Source organism: Podarcis cretensis, assembly GCF_951804945.1.
Source record: "Podarcis cretensis genome assembly, chromosome: 2".
In the NCBI taxonomy this organism is placed as follows: Eukaryota; Metazoa; Chordata; class Lepidosauria; order Squamata; family Lacertidae; genus Podarcis; species Podarcis cretensis.
This window is the reverse complement of record NC_137171.1, coordinates 7,434,948-7,452,389: the sequence shown is the minus strand read 5'-3', so window position 1 is coordinate 7,452,389 and position 17,442 is coordinate 7,434,948. Positions and strand designations below refer to the sequence as shown.

General features: G+C 44.2%; 1 protein-coding gene across 2 annotated transcripts in view; it reads right to left on the bottom strand.

The window, feature by feature from the left end:
- Nucleotides 1–17,442, bottom strand: part of KRT80 (keratin 80) — a 49,984-nt gene that overhangs the window by 18,095 nt on the left and 14,447 nt on the right. For both annotated transcript variants that reach the window (XM_079966647.1, XM_079966646.1), the window contains exons 2-4: nt 16,997–17,211; nt 5,803–5,863; nt 1,346–1,441 (exon numbers count right to left, since the gene is read on the bottom strand). In XM_079966647.1, the coding sequence (XP_079822773.1) occupies nt 1,346–1,441; nt 5,803–5,863; nt 16,997–17,211 (372 nt within the window). The remainder of the gene's footprint in view (nt 1–1,345; nt 1,442–5,802; nt 5,864–16,996; nt 17,212–17,442) is intronic.

Here is a 17,442-nt window from a genome sequence, read left to right as displayed (position 1 = left end):
AGTCCTAGCAACCATTACGGTCTCTACCTTCTGGCCGAAGCAACCAATGCACAAGAAAAATGGAAGCAAAGGAGACATGGTGACAAACTAGCTCTACTTTAATTAACAGGCCACTCCATTAATGTAATAACCTTATAGTCATTTTATGCTGATCGCTGGAGCACTGTCTGTGAAATGGGAGCAATAAATGGGAGTTCTAAACCTCAATGTGCATGATAAAGCTCAGGAAAGCTTTGAAACACCTCTTCCTTAATTTATTTGGCATCAGACAAAGCAGGGAAGGTCAAGTGACTTGAAGTGAGCCTACATTTTAATAGAGGGCAGGGCAAAGGCGCTATATCTGGCACAGGTAGAAGGAGGTAGATGAGGTCGGAATGATTGCAGAAAAGCTTGGTTTAAGAAAGAGGTATTGGAGCAGGATTCCAAGAGCAAAACAGAAATGGGTTTACAAATGAGAGTGAGAAAGATTGTCCTCAACAGAATGGGCTTTCCAAAGCAACTGGCAAGGCCGGGCCAGTCTCCACAACAGAGAGGAACTGTCATGCTAGATTGAGCCAAGCAGTTCAGCAGACTCTCCTTGCGGATAGCATATCTTGAATTCCTAAGGAAAAGTCACCGTCTGATTATGTATCTAGGCCAAATGCAATGAGGGCGATGTGGGCAGGAGAGTGAGTGCTGCTGGGGAATTCCTTCCTGAAGCAGCTGAAGATGTTTGTGTCTCAAACAAGTAGGGCTGTCATTGCACCCTGGTTGCAGATCCTGTGCCTGGGGGAGATTAGAGGTCTTGCTTCTCAGCTTGGGTCGTAACTGGTGTAATATGTTTTGGAAGGGTGGGCACATGTCACAGCTACATGCTCTATGTGTTTTGTCAAAGTAAATAAACCCCGATTATTATTTTTTTAAAAAATATATAATTTGCAGTTGTCTTCCTAATTTGTCTCTGGCCATCATTGAAGCTACTGTGCTGTTGTTGTTTTCAAAAAAGAGTTTGCCTTGTCTTGCAAGGCTGTTCTTAAGGGATCAGCCTTGGCTGAGAAAGTGTCACTTGGTGTGCTCTGATGCCTCAGACAGTGTTGTTGTAAGATCAAATTGCATGGTTCCCACCAATTATGATGTGGCAGCATTGTTCGCTTTGCACTGATTTTGTATGGAGAATGAGCTGTAACCCACAGGTGTCTCTGTGTTTTGCTTAAGAACTGAACAAGCACTAAGGAGAACCTTCACTGAATTAGGAACATACAGAAAACTGAATTCTCTCTGGAAATTCACCATTGACCAACAGTCCAATCTTTACGCAAGCAAAACACACCTGAAGCCCACCGTGCTCTTTCATGCTTCCTCTTACCTGTTCATAGATATTTTTCATCAACTCTGCTACAGCAAGAAGTCCACTCAGTTTCGCTTCAAGTTCAGTTTTGTGCAGGAAGCCGTTGTCCAGATCCTGTGTAGAACAGCAAGAGAAGAAGAGTTTGTGCTTTTTCATTTGAGTTGGAACTTCTGACCAAAAGTTAAGAGTGCCGCAACATATTGTTGGGGAGGGGGAGAAGTACCCTCTGCTGACCAATGCTTAAAGGTAAAGGGACCCCTGACCATTAGGTCCAGTCGTGACCGACTCTGGGGTTGCGTGCTCATCTCGCTCTATAGGCCGAGGGAGCTGGCGTTTGTCCGCAGACAGTTTTTCCGGGTCATGTGGCCAGCATGACTAAGCTGCTTCTGGTGAACCAGAGCAGCACACGGAAACACCGTTTACCTTCCCGCCGGAGCGGTCCCTATTTATCTACTTGCACTTTGACATGCTTTCGAACTGCTAGGTGGGCAGGAGCAGGGACTGAGCAACGGGAGCTCACCCCGTCACGGGGATTCGAACCGCCGACCTTCTGATTGGCAAGTCCTAGGCTCTGTGGTTTAACCCACAGTGCCACCCGCGTCCCTTGACCAATGCTTAGATGCTCTCTAAACATTCCCACCATAACTCTGACCTTCCCCATTCAGTCCCACAGGGATTGAATAATCATACACTGATACTCCTACATCCATATGTGCCGTTACAAAATGCAAGCTGCTTAAAAACATGCATCCATGCCAAAGATCAGTGGTTTTTAAAAAAACCTCCTGCTTTTCAGGAACACTTTCCATGTTGACTTCTTTGTTAATGAACCCTCTAACACATTTACTACTGCATCTCCAGGCAGTACATATTATTATGGGGCATGCTCAATTTGTATAAGGTGATGGCAAGCATATACAGTCTCACTGCTGCCACGTTTGAGCTGCGTCCAAAACTCACCCAGCCTTCTTCTGAAGCTGCACATGGAAGATTACAACATGTGTACAATCTACTTTCCAGGTTTGCTTTTCCTCTTCCACCTCCTCCTTGTTGGAAAACTTTTCGGAAGCTTTTGAGGAGGCCACCCAGATGCTGATGGACCACAATCCCCATCATCCCTGATCATTAACCATGTTGAATGGGGCTGATGGGAGTTGGAGTCCAACGGCATCCAGAGGGCCACAGGTTCCATATCCCTACTTTAGAGGAACTCCAAATTTCCTGTTTGGAAACCAAAATCACAGATTGAGGGTGTTCTGGTATGTGTACCTGCTCTCATTTAGGTTTGGGTTATACACTTCCCTTTTCGCTCCATGTCCCAAAATATATGTAAGATTTTATCACTCCTTTAGGGTTGCATCAAACAAAGTTGTTCCATTTGTACAAGGGCATCTGCAACAAACTTCCCTTCCCTCTCCTTTTCCTTATGCTGCCATTTGCTCTGGAGGGTTAGGGGCATGCACACCAACTTCTGGGACGCAGGTGGAGCTGTGGTCTAAACCACAGAGCCTAGGACGTGCCGATCAGAAGGTTGGCAGTTCGAATCCCTGCGATGTGGGTGAGCTCCCGTTGCTGGTCCCTGCTCCTGCCAACCTAGCAGTTTGAAAGCACGTCAAAGTGCAAGTAGATAAATAGGTACCGCTCCGGTGGGAAGGTAAACGGTGTTTCTGTGTGCTGCTCTTGTTTTGCCAGAAGCACCTTAGGCATGCTGGCCACATGACCCGGAAAAACTGTGGACAAACGCAGGCTCCCTCGGCCAGTAAAGCGAGATGAGCATCACAACCCCAGAGTCGTCCGCAACTGGACCTAATGGTCAGGGGTCCCTTCACCTTAACCTTTACACCAACTCCTAGGGGCTAAGGCAGTCCCCCCCCAAATGTATTTTTGATGAGACCAGACCCCCTCAATGTTCAGAGGACGTTCGGCTCTGCCCCCGGCCCTCAGGACATTGCACATGTGACATCAGGATGTCGATCAGACCCCTCAATCAACTTGCAAAGATGGTGCCTCTGGTTAGGGGGAACCCCATAAACAGATTTGGGAGGGATGGGGGGGAGAGGGAGGAAAATTTTTGTTGCACAAGGAGAAGTCATTGCCCAAATGGTATGACATTGTTGCATATAACTCTTCGTTCTGTTGGAAATTAGGTGGATCACAAAAGGAAGGAAGGTGGGCTGGTCCACAAATTACTCTTTGAATTAGAAGAAAAAAATTAGGCTGTTGAATGGCACCAGCAGAGTAAACAGAAAGGTAGTTGCAAGCTGGTTTCAATGCAGGATGAACACATGTAAAAGGAATTCGTAATTCATAGCAGCAGCAGTATATCACAGGGAATATTTTTTGACGCCCAGCTTTGTTTCGTACTTAAAGGTCCCCATAGCAATCACCTTCAATGAACATTCAAGGCTGTCCGTCAAGAGGTGGAGTGAGGCAACTTAGAAGTAACACAAGAGCGTCGTTATGCCTTAAGAACAGGAAAGGCTGGAAATTTCTGTTTGCACTTAAAACATCATGGAAATCTTGAACAAGTTTCTTATAATCATACAGGTTTGTCCCAGACATGCTTGTCTGACTGCCAGATGACAATGAGCAATTACAGGTTGTCTTGGTTCCAATGTTTTTAAAACCTCCTTTTCAGAAGAATAATTATAATCAAGGTCAGAGGCCAAAATTATTCGATACAATAATATGGCTGCTGCCCAAAATCATGATTCATTTACAGCAGTATCTAGAAATAACAAATGCTGTAAGGATTTGACAATTATTGCAGTCCAAGTTTCGCTTGTCCTGTAATAATAATAATAATAAATTTTATTTATATCCCGCCCTCCCCAGCCGAAGCCGGGCTCCAGGCGGCTAACAACACTAAAACAGTACAACATTATAAAACATTATAAAAATTAATTAAAATCAAAATTGATGGCAACCATAAACTAAAGTTTTGTAAAGATTGCCAAAGGAGGGAGTCAGGCTGCGCCCTGACCAAAGGCCAGGTGGAACAGCTCTGTCTTGCAGGCCCTGCGGAAAGATGTCAAGTCCTGCAGGGCCCTTGTCTCTTGTGACAGAGCGTTCCACCAGGTTGGAGCCGCAGCCGAAAAAGCCCTGGCTCTAGTTGAGGCCAGCCTAACCTCTCTGTGGCCTGGGACCTTCAAGGTGTTTTTATTTGAAGACCGTAAGTTCCTCTGTGGGGCATACCAGGAGAGGCAGTCCCGTAGGTACGAGGGCCCTAGGCCGTATAGGGCTTTGAAGGTTAAAACCAGCACCTTAAACCTGATCCTGTACTCCACCGGGAGCCAGTGCAGCTGGTATAGCACCGGATGAATGTGATCTCTAAGCGAAGACCCCGTAAGGAGTCTCGCTGCGGCATTCTGCACCCGCTGGAGTTTCTGGGTCAGTCTCAAGGGCAGCCCCATGTAGAGCGAGTTACAATAATCCAGTCTGGAGGTGACCGTCGCGTGGATCACAGTGGCTAGGTCAGGGCGAGAGAGGTAAGGAGCCAACTGCTTAGCTTGGCGGAGATGAAAAAATGCCGCCTTTGTTATAGCTGCAATCTGCGCCTCCATGGAGAGGGAGGTATCGAAGATTACACCCAAACTCTTCACGAACGGTGCTGGCACTAATTGCACCCCCGCAAGAGATGGGAGTTGCCCCCTCAGTCCCATGTCGTCCCGTCCCAGCCAGAGGACCTCTGTCTTCGAAGGATTTAACTTCAACCGGCTCCCACGTAACCATCCAGCCACAGCCTCCAAGCATCTGATCAGTGTGTCTGGGGCCGAGTCCGGGTGGCCGTCCATCAACAGATAGAGTTGGGTGTCATCAGCATACTGATGGCAACCCAGCCCAAAACTCCGGACAAGCTGGGCGAGGGGGCGCATAAAGATGTTATTGCAGCCAGGACATTGACAAAACTAACAAGTTGGATTAGAAAGTGCAAATCAATTTTGAAAATTAAAAAGCCAAAATGTCTAATTTTGAGAACTAAATTTTCAACCCTTCTTTCACTTTATTCATTTCAGTAATATTTTTTTCAGCATATATATTATATTAAAAAAGAGATGGTTGACACCTTTTTGAACTTCAACCCTTTTGGTTTAAATAAGCACTTTGTTTGTTTTTCATTTATTCCTAGTGGTCCAAATGGACCTATAATATTTTCAGGCAGACACAACTTAGTCAGGTCTAACCACACTATTTACATTTTTCTCCCTCTTTGTCTCTCTCTCATGCCTGTCTGTGTCCATTCTAAAGCAGACAATCTCATCAAGGGACAATTCTTGGGGTTCCTGGTTTAAACAAAAGAAGTGGCCCAACCCCCCAAAATGGAAAAGCCTTTAAAAGTTTTCTCTCTCTTCCATAACAGATTTTATGTAAACCTGCCAGTGATGCCGCTGTCATCGAGGGAGGTGGGTATAGGGCTGGGGACCAGCATTACCACTGCATGGATGTGAAACTGAAGAGTTTTGGGTCTACTTTACCTTTTTGAGTGTCATGAAGGTGAATTCCATCCCAGTGCGTTTGTTTATTTCTTCCTCATATCTAAAGGAAAGGAAGGATGGCTGGTATGAATGAAATGGCAAAAGGTATAATTTAAGCAGTGTATATAATTTAGGCTCTCAAGATCTGTTGGTTTATTTCTTCCGCATATCTAAAGGAAAAGAGGGATGACTGGTATGAACGGAATGGCAGAAGGTATAATTTAAACAGTGCATATAATTTAGCTGCTCTAGACTGATTTCCATTTTCTATTTAGGAAACAGAACCGGTGTTTCCCTTACATCCATCTCATCCCACTCACACGCCACACAAAAAGTCACGCCTGAGCTATCATCTCGTTAACTTGTGAATTATCATACCTCTTAGAGACATAATTTTGAATGATGGGCCTATTCTGCTGGATCCTGTACAGATAATGCTGTAATAAGAAATTGCCCCTGCCCTAAAGAGTCTGCAGAATGACTAGAAAATGTTTGGGAGGAGAAATAACGTGAGAAATAATAGCAGATGAAATAAGGGCACTGGGCGAGTGCAGAAGATGTAGGAAAATAATCTCTAATTAGTGTGTGGCTAGTCACGTCATCCCACTGCCTCAAAGAACAAAAAAGATTTCCTTCATCTGCACCACCTCATTTCCTTCTTCCCAAGCACAGTTCAAAACGATTGTGGCATGGTGGCTGGTGGCTGTAGGTCCTTTGTGGTCCTCTCCAACACCACACCGCAGTTCCTTATCACATCAGATCAGGGTTTCGCAAACTTGGGTCTCCAGCTGTTTTTGGACTACAACTCCCATCGTCCCAAGCTAGCAGGACCAATGGTCAAGGATGATGGGAACTGTAGTCCCAAAACAGCTGGAGACCCAAGTTTGGGAAACTCTGCATCAAATGCCCATTTCATATGGTTACTTTCCATGACGGTGCTTCTCCCTTACCTTATCTGCATCAAGAATGCTTATATTATATCCTATGGTATAAGAAACAGCATCTCCCACCCCCCTGCATAGTACAATAATTATAGTGTCTCAAAATGTGAACCAAGGGGCTCAACTAATTGAACCCTTTCTAGAGAACACCAAATACAGAGCAGACCCCTAGGGCAGCTGCTGCCATTTTATATTATTGTGATGGGAAAAGTTGCATTGTGTTGACTGGTGCTCAGCATCACCTGCTGCTTCCATCCTTTCTACAGGATGAGCCAACAGTGTGACGCGGCAGCTAAAAAAGCCAATTCAATTCTGGGCTGCATCAATAGGAGTATTGCATCTAGATCAAGGGAAGTAATAGTGCCACTGTATTCTGCTCTGGTCAGACCTCACCTGGAGTACTGTGTCCAGTTCTGGGCACCACAGTTCAAGAAGGACACGGACAAACTGGAACGTGTCCAGAGGAGGGCAACCAAAATGGTCAAAGGCCTGGAAATGATGCCTTATGAAGAACGGCTAAGGGAGCTGGGCATGTTTAGCCTGGAGAAGAGGAGGTTAAGGGGTGATATGATAGCCATGTTCAAATATATAAAAGGATGTCACATAGAGGAGGGAGAAAGGTTGTTTTCTGCTGCTCCAGAGAAGCGGACACGGAGCAATGGTTCCAAACTACAAGAAAGAAGATTCCACCTAAACATTAGGAAGAACTTCCTGACAGTAAGAGCTGTTCGACAGTGGAATTTGCTGCCAAGGAGTGTGGTGGAGTCTCCTTCTTTGGAGGTCTTTAAGCAGAGGCTTGACAACCATATGTCAGGAGTGCTCTGATGGTGTTTCCTGCTTGGCAGGGGGTTGGACTCGATGGCCCTTGTGGTCTCTTCCAACTCTATGATTCTATGATTCTACAGTGTGCAGCAGCAAATGTTAGAACTACAATGACTAAGGTCTCAAAGCCCTATATCTCCAATTTCATCTGCTCAACTTACATACAGCTTTGCCAAAGGATGACAATGCCAGCATCTCCAGGCTTAACAGAACTGGATGGACAGGGTGGTGCCCTCTTGTATCTAAGTTCCCAGAAGAGGCCCCATCACTGTAGGTGTTTTAAACAGGTTTGTTAAGGAGCTAAAGAAGATGGGATGGGAGTGAGGCAACTCCATTTTGTGATGTTGGCAGCCTGCAGTCATAAAGACGCTTGTGATCCATTTTCTTCTCAACAGGAAGTAATGGAATGTAGCCCTGGGTGGCATGCAGGTCCCACAGGGGCCCCTGAGGCAAGCTTTGAACACAATGGACTGCATTAATATCCCCTAACAACTCAGAATGCTTTCTCTTCAGTAATGCAATAGCTTGTTATTGTCTAAGTAATAAAAAGCAAGCCTTTCCTGAGATCAAATGAGAGTGGTGTTGAGGCATGGCTGGAGGGCTCCAGATGTTGTGTGTTATCGATACGACTGTGATACATTTTACTCCTGCCCTCCGCCTTTAGGTTTCTGGACAGAACCAGGAAACTACATTTAATTCTTTCCCCCTCTGCTCTTTAAATTACCATATTTTTCGCTCTATAACACGCACCCAACCATAACACGCACGTAGTTTTTAGAGGAGGAAAGTCCGTAGGCATGCCACCCGTAGGCATTCCCTCCATAACACGCACAGACATTTCCCCTTACTTTTTAGGAGGAAAAAAGTGAGTGTTGTGGTGCAAAAAATACGGTACTTTAAGATGTTGGTTTCAGTTTGCACCTTGTGCCTTAGCATTGCACAGTGCCTCACAGTAGGGTTCCCAGGCTGCAACCTGGAGAATAAGTCTCTCTCTTTAAACGTGCCAGACTGGGGGCAAAGTGGGGGCTGAACCTGAACACAAATAAGAAGAGCTCTGCTGAGATGGACTAGTCTGTCCCCTTCTGCATCCTGTTTCCAACCAAATGCCAATGGCAAACACAGAAGTTGGACAGAAGGACAATAGCTTTCTTCTGCTGTTGTTCTCCAGAAACTGGTATTCAGAGCAAGCAGGTTCTTGACTAGTAGCCACTGATAGCTTTATTCTCCATCAGACTGTCTAATCCTCTTTGAAAACCATCTATAACTTCTACACTAGGCATTTACTATGTAAAAGCCACACTTTGTTCACTGACGTTTCCCAGGGCATTTGTAGGACACCATCAACATCACCCTATGGTATTCTTCAGTTTCCCTCACGCTTCTCTCATTTCTTGCAGAAGACAGAAAATTTGGGTAGGGTAGTGGAACAATCTCCACAGGTCTGGTCACCTTATGCCCTTCATTAAAAGGGTTTTTTCTAATGTGTGCAGTGACCAGTGCTATTTTTCTGGATGAGGTGCTGGAGCTCAGTACAAACATCTCCCTTGTTCTCTTAGAATGGCAATGGTGCCCATCTGAGAGGTGCCAGAGCTAAGCTGCAGTGAAATCTGGCTGAAAAAAAGCCCTGGCAGTGACATATCAGAGCCTATCACCACGGAAGTACTTCGCTACTCATTACAGTGCTACCTTAATTTATTCCGGAGGTCCATTCTTAACCTGAAACTGTTCTTAACCTGAAGACCACTTTAGCTAATGGGGCCTCCCACTGCTGCTTCGCCGCCGCCACGCAATTTCTGTTCTCATCCTGAGGTAAAGTTCTTAACCCAAGGTACTACTTCCAGGTTAGCGGAGTCTGTAACCTGAAGTGTTTGTAATCTGAGGTGTTTGTAACCTGAGGTACCACTGTATTTTACAATGAAGTGCTTTGACAGAATTAGGCTGGGGCCATGGAAATGTTCACCCATTTTTCAGATCTGGTATAGGAGCCTTCAAGCAGGGGTAAGGGCACAAATTTAACAAGCAGAAATCCAGGCAAGGACAGAAGGACAGGCCTGGCCATTCAGAAGTTTCATACAGCTACCCATAATAGAAGCTGGTCTTGCAAACCTCTGTTCCAGAGATGGGGAAATTGTGGCCCTGCAGATGTTCTTGGACCAGAGCTCCCTTCATTACTGACCACTGGCCAGGCAGGCTGGGGTTGATAGGAGCTGGAGTCCAAGAACATTTGGTGATCAGACGTTCCATAACTCTACTGTACTTGAAGTGCGACCTGAACATGCAAGGTGACTTGCTGGGCTAAGTCAAACCCTGAAGCCCCTGAACCAGCAGTGCAGTCAACGCAGACACCATGACTCTGTATAAAAAAGCCCCAACGAACAGAAAGAGCCCGAGGCTGAGGGAAGAGAGCTCTCCCAATTCAGAATGGGTGATGACAGAACCTCCTCCCCACCCTGGGAGCTACCTCTTTCATAAGCCCCATTACAAGGATAGTGGCAGAAATGTTGGTTCTTCTGGTTCTTCTGCCCTTTGGCTGGAATGCTTGGCTTGTTGCCAGAGCACGCACGCTAAGCTTAATTGCAGCCTGCCTCCTGCATGCAACCCTGATCCCTCTTCATTCTCTTTTGCAACTCCTTCTGATACCTCCTGCCTTCAGCCCACCCTGAGAGAAGGCTTTATGTATTGCAAGGCCCTGACATACTTTACCCGAGGGAGGTAGGAGAGGAGCAAACAGGAGGCATGTCGGCCTTGATGGGGTTGCAGAGCAACCTGATCAAAGCCTGCCAAACCATCCACGTTCCTTTAACCAGGGCTGATTGTGTAGGAGTCCCTAGGATCAAGGAGTTGCATCCAGGAGTTGACTCATACGGACATGGAAGGTTCATTCCCAACTACAACAGCTGGAGATCCACACTGAGAATCACAAGTGCAGGGCAAGGAGGGTGGTGGTGGGGAATAATTGTAAAGTGCCCACCAGGTAAAAACCCATATTGTATACCTTATTTTTAAAATATTTTATTTTATTTATTATTACATTTCTATCCCATCTTTCATCCCATGGACTCAAGGCAGCATATATGGTTCTTCCCCACCTCATGTCATGCTAACAACAGCTTTGTGAGGTAGCTTAGGCTTCAAGACAGTAACCAGCCCAAGATCGCTGAGTGAGTTTTGTGGCTGAGTGGGGTTTTGAACCCTGGCTGCCCAGGCCCCAGTCCAGCACTCTAACCAGTATAGTGGTACCTCTGGTTAAGTACTTAATTCGTTCTGGAGGTCCGTTCTTAACTTGAAACTGTTCTTAACCTGAAGCACTACTTTAGCTATTGGGGCCTCCTTCTGCTGCCGCACCGCCACCGCACGATTTCTGTTCTCATCCTGAAGCAAAGTTCTTAACCCAAGGTATTATTTCTGGGTTAGCGGAGTCTGTAACCTGAAGCGTCTGTAACCTGAAGCGTATGCAACCTGAGGTACCACTGCACACCAGAGTGGCTCTCATGTTAGTGTCTGCACACAAGTGTGTTGACATTAGGCGTAGCCTAGTGGATGTTAGCACTTCCTGTCTGCTGCCTTTTCATATTTTCTCAGCATGGGCTCATTTGTGTTGTCAGAAAGAAGGGGTGGGAAAGCTGTGGCCCTCCAGATGTTTTAAACTGCAGCTCCCATCAACTCCATTGACCTTCTGCATTGCCAGTAGTCAGGGATAATGATGTTGCAGGCAGGAACATCTGGTGGTTCCCCACCCATGTCATGAAGGATGCCCAGAGCAACCTCTAACACATTTAAAATTAAACAACCAAAGATAGTGAATATAATGATCAAATCAACACACAAGACAGAAGCAGCCATTTTCAGTCCAAGACTGAAGTTTTCAGACTGTGTTCCAAGGAACCCTGGGGGCTAAGAGGTTTATTAATGAGAAGAGCAGCAATGGTGGACAACAGCTTGTGCACCTTTAACAATATATCCTTGCAATGTGCAAGCCGCCAAGAGTGGCTAGGGAAACCCAGGCAGATGGGTGGGGTATAAATAATAAAATTATGATGATGATGTGCCAGACATTTTGGCTATATTCTCAGTTCTTGTGGAACACATAGCTAAATATAATAGGTCAGGTGCGTTGATGCTTTGCACAAATTGTGGAATGCACCTAACAACATGCTCCCCAAACCTTTGCCATGTGCATCCACTTCTTGAAAGGCAAATTCATGTCAAGGATTCCTTAAGGGAAGAAGGTTTTGAAGCCCACTGATCTGATAGTTCCTGGAAATTCAATCATGCAATCATGAGGACATTATCACAGTTTTGCATTGCCACAGAGAAATAGAGCATCGAACATATCCTCCTAACAAGAGTTTGGATTCTCTTTCACTAGAAGATGGGGAACCATGACATATGTAAGCAGTATAAAATTTGCAATGTTACGTATATGTGATTCTGCAGAAGTAGCCATATCCAACTTACTGATTTTATACAATAATTGGTAAAAGTATTTGACACAATTCAAAAGGCTTGTGTACTTGGTGTAAGTGTGTGCCAAAGACACAAATATCATACCCTCCAACATTTCTCCAATGAAAATACGGACGTCCTATTCGTCCATCATCATCATCATCATCATCATCATCATATTTATACTCCACCCATCTAACTGGGATGCCCCAAGGCCTCTGGGCGGCAGCTTCCAACATATATAAAAACATCTCTGAGGCAAAGGCTCTGGGACATATCACACGGTGATCTCCGATCTCAGTCTCATGTTATCTGTGGCCCAATAGCAGTAGGAATTCACTATGGGCTCAATTTTCAGACACCTACATATCTTAGAAATCTGTCTATACCAACTTATCGGCATCTTTTTACCAAAGCCAGATTAAATGTATTTCCATCAGAAGTGCTAAATGGCAGACTGAGAGGCATCCCTTATCAGAATAGGCTCTGCGCATGCTCTCAGGACATCGATTGTATGAGGCATATCCTACTGCATTGCAGACAATATGAGCAAGCTAGGGATCTATTGATTAAACCCCGATTGGCAAATCGGCCGGGTAAATCTGAAGCCTACTATACTGCATATATTCTGGACGACAAGTCTAATGATATCACAGTGGCCGTGGCAAAGTTTTTTTCAGTAGTCATACGTATCACAGATCATCATACTCAAGACTAAACAAATATCGTCTTGGTCTTCCTCTCCCAGGGGGTTTTCTGTATGAATCTATATTTTATTCTGAATCTATGTTATGGGTCTTTGGACTGCAAGAAAGATTTATTGTATTATAGAAAAACATAATAAAACACTAAACATTAAAAAAACTTCCCTATACTGGACTACCTTCAGATGGCTTGGGGAGCTGGATAACGCCATACCCTCCAACATTTCTCTGATGAAAATAGGGGCTTCTTAAGGAAAAGCAGGACATTCTGGGATTATGTCAAAAACCAGGACAGCTTCTGTAAATCTGGGACTGTCCCTGGAAAATAGGGACTCTTGGAGGGTCTGAAATATCCTTTGCTTCAAAATATCTTAACAAATGTACTTGGAATACACTGACCTTTTGCAATCTACCTTTGACTGCAATAAGGAGACCACAATAAAATATTGCTCCACTACTGAAATCGGCCCCACTTTACTAAAATCTAAAATGGTATCCAGATTACTATGGAGACTCAGAATATGCTTTCTTTTGTGACAGTAGATTGGGGCCTTTGAACAATCCAGTAACAAGTCAAGCTGGTTTGTGCTGAAGTGCAGTGCTATATTAGGAGAAAGTCCCTTTAGCATGGCTTCAGGTTTTTGAGATAATTTTTTACAACAACGTTAATAAATGTGTAAAAGCAAAAGCACAGCTTTCAGAGTTAACACATTATATTTGAATACAGTGGCACTTTGGTTCTCAAACTCCTTGGTACTCAAACAACTTGGAACCCAAACACTGCAAACCTAGAAGCAGGTGTTCCAGTTTGCGAACTTTTTTCAGAAGCTGAACGTGCTCCGTTATGAGTGTTACGCTTCTGATTTGAGTGCCACACTTCCGTTTTGAGTGTTACGCTGAGGTCTGTCTTCTGTTTTTGCTATTTATTTTGCATTTTTGTTTTTGTGGCTCTTTTTCATTTTTGTGACTTTGTGGAACCCAGTTCAGCTACTGACTGATTGAGTGAGTGAGTGACTGCAGTACATTATTGCTTTAATTTTGTGTATCAATGGTCTTGTTAGTAAAATTCATGTTAAATTGCTGTTTTGGGGGTTGCTTTTAAAAGTCTGGAATGGATTAATCCATTTTGCATTACTTTCTATGGGAAAGCGTGCCTTGGTTTTGGAACGCTCTGGTTTTGGAATGGACTTCCGGAATGGATTAAGTTTGAGAACCAAGGTACTACTGTATATGGATTTGGTAAACTTGGAATATGTTGGCACCAACTGCAATAGCTGGAGACTGATCCAACAGATATCTACCTACAGTGGCATCTCTTGTTACATACAGGCTTCCAGATGATACCAAAGCCAACCAAATCTGGCTCTATGCTGATCGCAAAAAACCAAATCAGAGCAAGAGAAAAGCTTCCTGCCATCCCTCTGAGATGAACAGTTTAAATCCATTTCACAGGGCTGAACAACTGCCAAAATGGGAAAACGCACATTTTCCAAGTCTTTTTGCACAAAAAGCCTCCGTTTTAGTTCAGCTCTGTTTAGAAAAGGTGTATATTTCTTACAAGTAAAGTGTTTTTTTGGGGGGTATTTCTACTGATAGCACTATTTCTAGACCAAAAACCAAAACAGGAGCATACCGTATATTTCGCTCTATAAGACACACCCAACCATAAGAAGCGCTTAGTTTTAGAGAACGAGAACAAGAAAAAACTTCTCTCCCTCTCTGCACAGCGCCCCTTCAGTGAAGCGGCAGGAGAAATGGAGCCCCTTCCATTTCAGGGGAGGGGGAACATTCCTCCCATTGCCCTGAAAAGGCTTCACATGGCTATCCCTGAAGCCAGGAGAGCAAGAGGAATCGGTGCGCACCAATCCCTCTTGCTCTCCTGGCTTCAGGGATAGCTGCGCAGCCTGCATTCACTCCAAAAGACGCACACACATTTCCCCTTACTTTTTAGGAAGGGAAAAGTGTGTCTTATAGAGCAAAAAATACGGTAATTGGTGCAGCCCTACATGTAATGCAGCTTGGAATCAATATTATGCAAGGAATAAAGGAAGAAAAGAAGTAGAAAAGAGGAGAGGACTGTCTGAAAATGATTGTTGCATGCATATTATTGGCAATTGGTTTAATTGTGGAACATTTTATGCATCTAGTCCCAGCCTGCCACCAGCACCCACATATTTTCCTCACAGTGGAAGTGAGGAACAGGTTTAAATATTTAGATTTGCTGGACAGAGTGCCTGAAGAACTATGGGTGGAGGCTCGCAACATTATACAGGAGGCAGCAACTAAAACCATCCCAATGAAAAAGAAATGCAAGAAAGCAAAGTGGCTGTCCAATGAGGCCATACAAATAGCGGGGGAGAGAAGGCAAGCAAAATGCGAGGGAGATAGTGAAAGATACAGGAAATTGAATGCAGATTTCCAAAGAATAGCAAGGAGAGACAAGAAGGCCTTCTTAAACGAGCAATGCAAAGAAATAGAGGAAAACAACAGAATGGGAAGAACCAGAGATCTGTTCAAGAAAATCGGAAATATGAAAGGAACATTTCGTACAAAGATTACCATAATAAAGGACAAAAGTGGTAAGGACCTAACAGAAGCAGAAGACATCAAGAAGAGGTGGCAAGAATACAAAGAAGAATTATACCAGAAAGATATGGATGTCTCGTATACCCCAGGTAGTGTGATTGCTGACCTTGAGCCAGACATCCTGGAGAGTGAAGTCAAATGGGCCTTAGAAAGCACTGCAAATAACAAGGCCAGTGGAAGTGATGGTATTCCAGCTGAACTATTTAAAATTTTAAAAGATGATGCTGTTAAGGTGCTACACTCAATATGCCAGCCTTGAGAATACTTGCTTGCAAATAGGGCTTATGACAGAGATAGCTGCATCTATGTATCTTTTTATTTTTAAGACTATTCACAGGTAGGTATATTATTATTTATCCATTTTTATTTACAACTCCTATAACTGCTAGATCATCTATCATCTATATCTATCTATCATCTATCTATCTATCTATCTATCTATCTATCTATCAATGCTGGCGCAATGAGCTTGTGGCCATTGCTGTTGTGCTAGGATCCTACTATGCCTTATTTACAAAGCTACTGTACTACCAACCTTACTGTATGCTTGTGAAACATGGACCACTTATAAACACCATCTCCAACTCCTCAAAATATTGCATCAATGGCGTCTCCAGAATTGTTTACATATCACTTGGGAAGACAGGCAAACTATGCCAGTGTAGTGGAAGAAGCAAAGATCACCAGTGTCAAAGCAATAATTCTTCAACATCAACTGTGTTGGATTGGCCACATTGTTTGGATGCCCGATTATCATCTTCCAAAGCAACTGCTCTATTCTGAACTTAAAAATGGAAAGCGTAATGCTGGTGGTCAACAAAAGAGGTTTAAGACAAATCTTTAAAAATGTAGTATAAACACCAACAATTGGGAAACACTGGCCTGCGAGCGCTCCAATTGGACAACAGCCTATACCAAAGGTGTCATGGACTTTGAAGATGCTCAAACTCAGGAGGAAAGGGAGAAATATGCTAAGAGGAAGGCACATTTGGCAAACCCTTATCATGATCAACACCAGTCTGGAAACCTATGCCCCTACTGTGGAAGGACGTGTGGATCCAGAATTGGCCTCCACAGTCACTTACGGACTCACTGTTAAGGTGAAGTGATTGGTGAAGAAGAAGAAGAAGAAGTCTTCTGCAGTGCTTCAACAACACTGGCGCTGCTGAACTCTCACCACATTTTCTCCTCAACTCCTATGTTGTGCAACCATGCAAGTGCATGTTTTTTACTTTAGAGAATAAAAATATGTATTAGGGGCAGTGGTGGAAGGAGTCTTCTGTATGTCAACCAAAGGTTTGTTGGAGAATTCTTGCCTCTCAAGCACAGGACAGAATGGTTATCTTTCATTTTACAAGCCCTCTAGAAAATCTCTCTCTCTCTCTCTCTCTCTCTCTCTCTCTCTCTCTTTCTGTTATGACATCTCATCTCAATACAGGACGATCTGTACTGGATACAGCTGTGAAGTTTGAAGGTGTAATCTTTGAGGGGTGCACAGAATATGCAGAAAGATATGAATTAAGAGACAAGGAGGAGAGAGATGCTTTATAAATATGTCCACCAAACACTTGAAAGACCTAGAACAGGAGTGGAGAACCTGATCATGGCCCATGGACAGGGATGATGGGAGTTGTAGTCCAGCAATATCTGGAGGGCCACAAGTTCCCGATACCAGAGAAAGAAGAGAAGACTTACTTGTTACGGAAGGCGTCCATGGCATCCAGCACTTCATCAAGTTCTGAATCCAGCTGTTCTTTTTCTGCGTCAATTGATCGAACCTCTAGGTTCAGCCTGTTCATGTACTGGTCGTAGAGGAGTTTGATATCCAACTCAGAAAGGGAGTTGTCTTGTTCTTTCAAAAAGTTCCATCTCGTGAGAAGGACTTGGTTGTGCTGTTCTAGGCTCTGGACCTGTGAGGTTGTCAAGAAACGGAAAGATTAGACTACGGTGATCCTCTTGTCTACCTTTCATCACTAATACAGGAGTTACTATATCCAAAATAAGTCCTCAAAATTCTTATCCAGCCTTTTGATAAAGCAGCAACAGCAACCCCACTAACCCACATTTCACCTAAGTTTTGTTGCACAGTGCAAAACCATTACCCCAAATTATATCAATAACAAACATATGAAGACATCTGA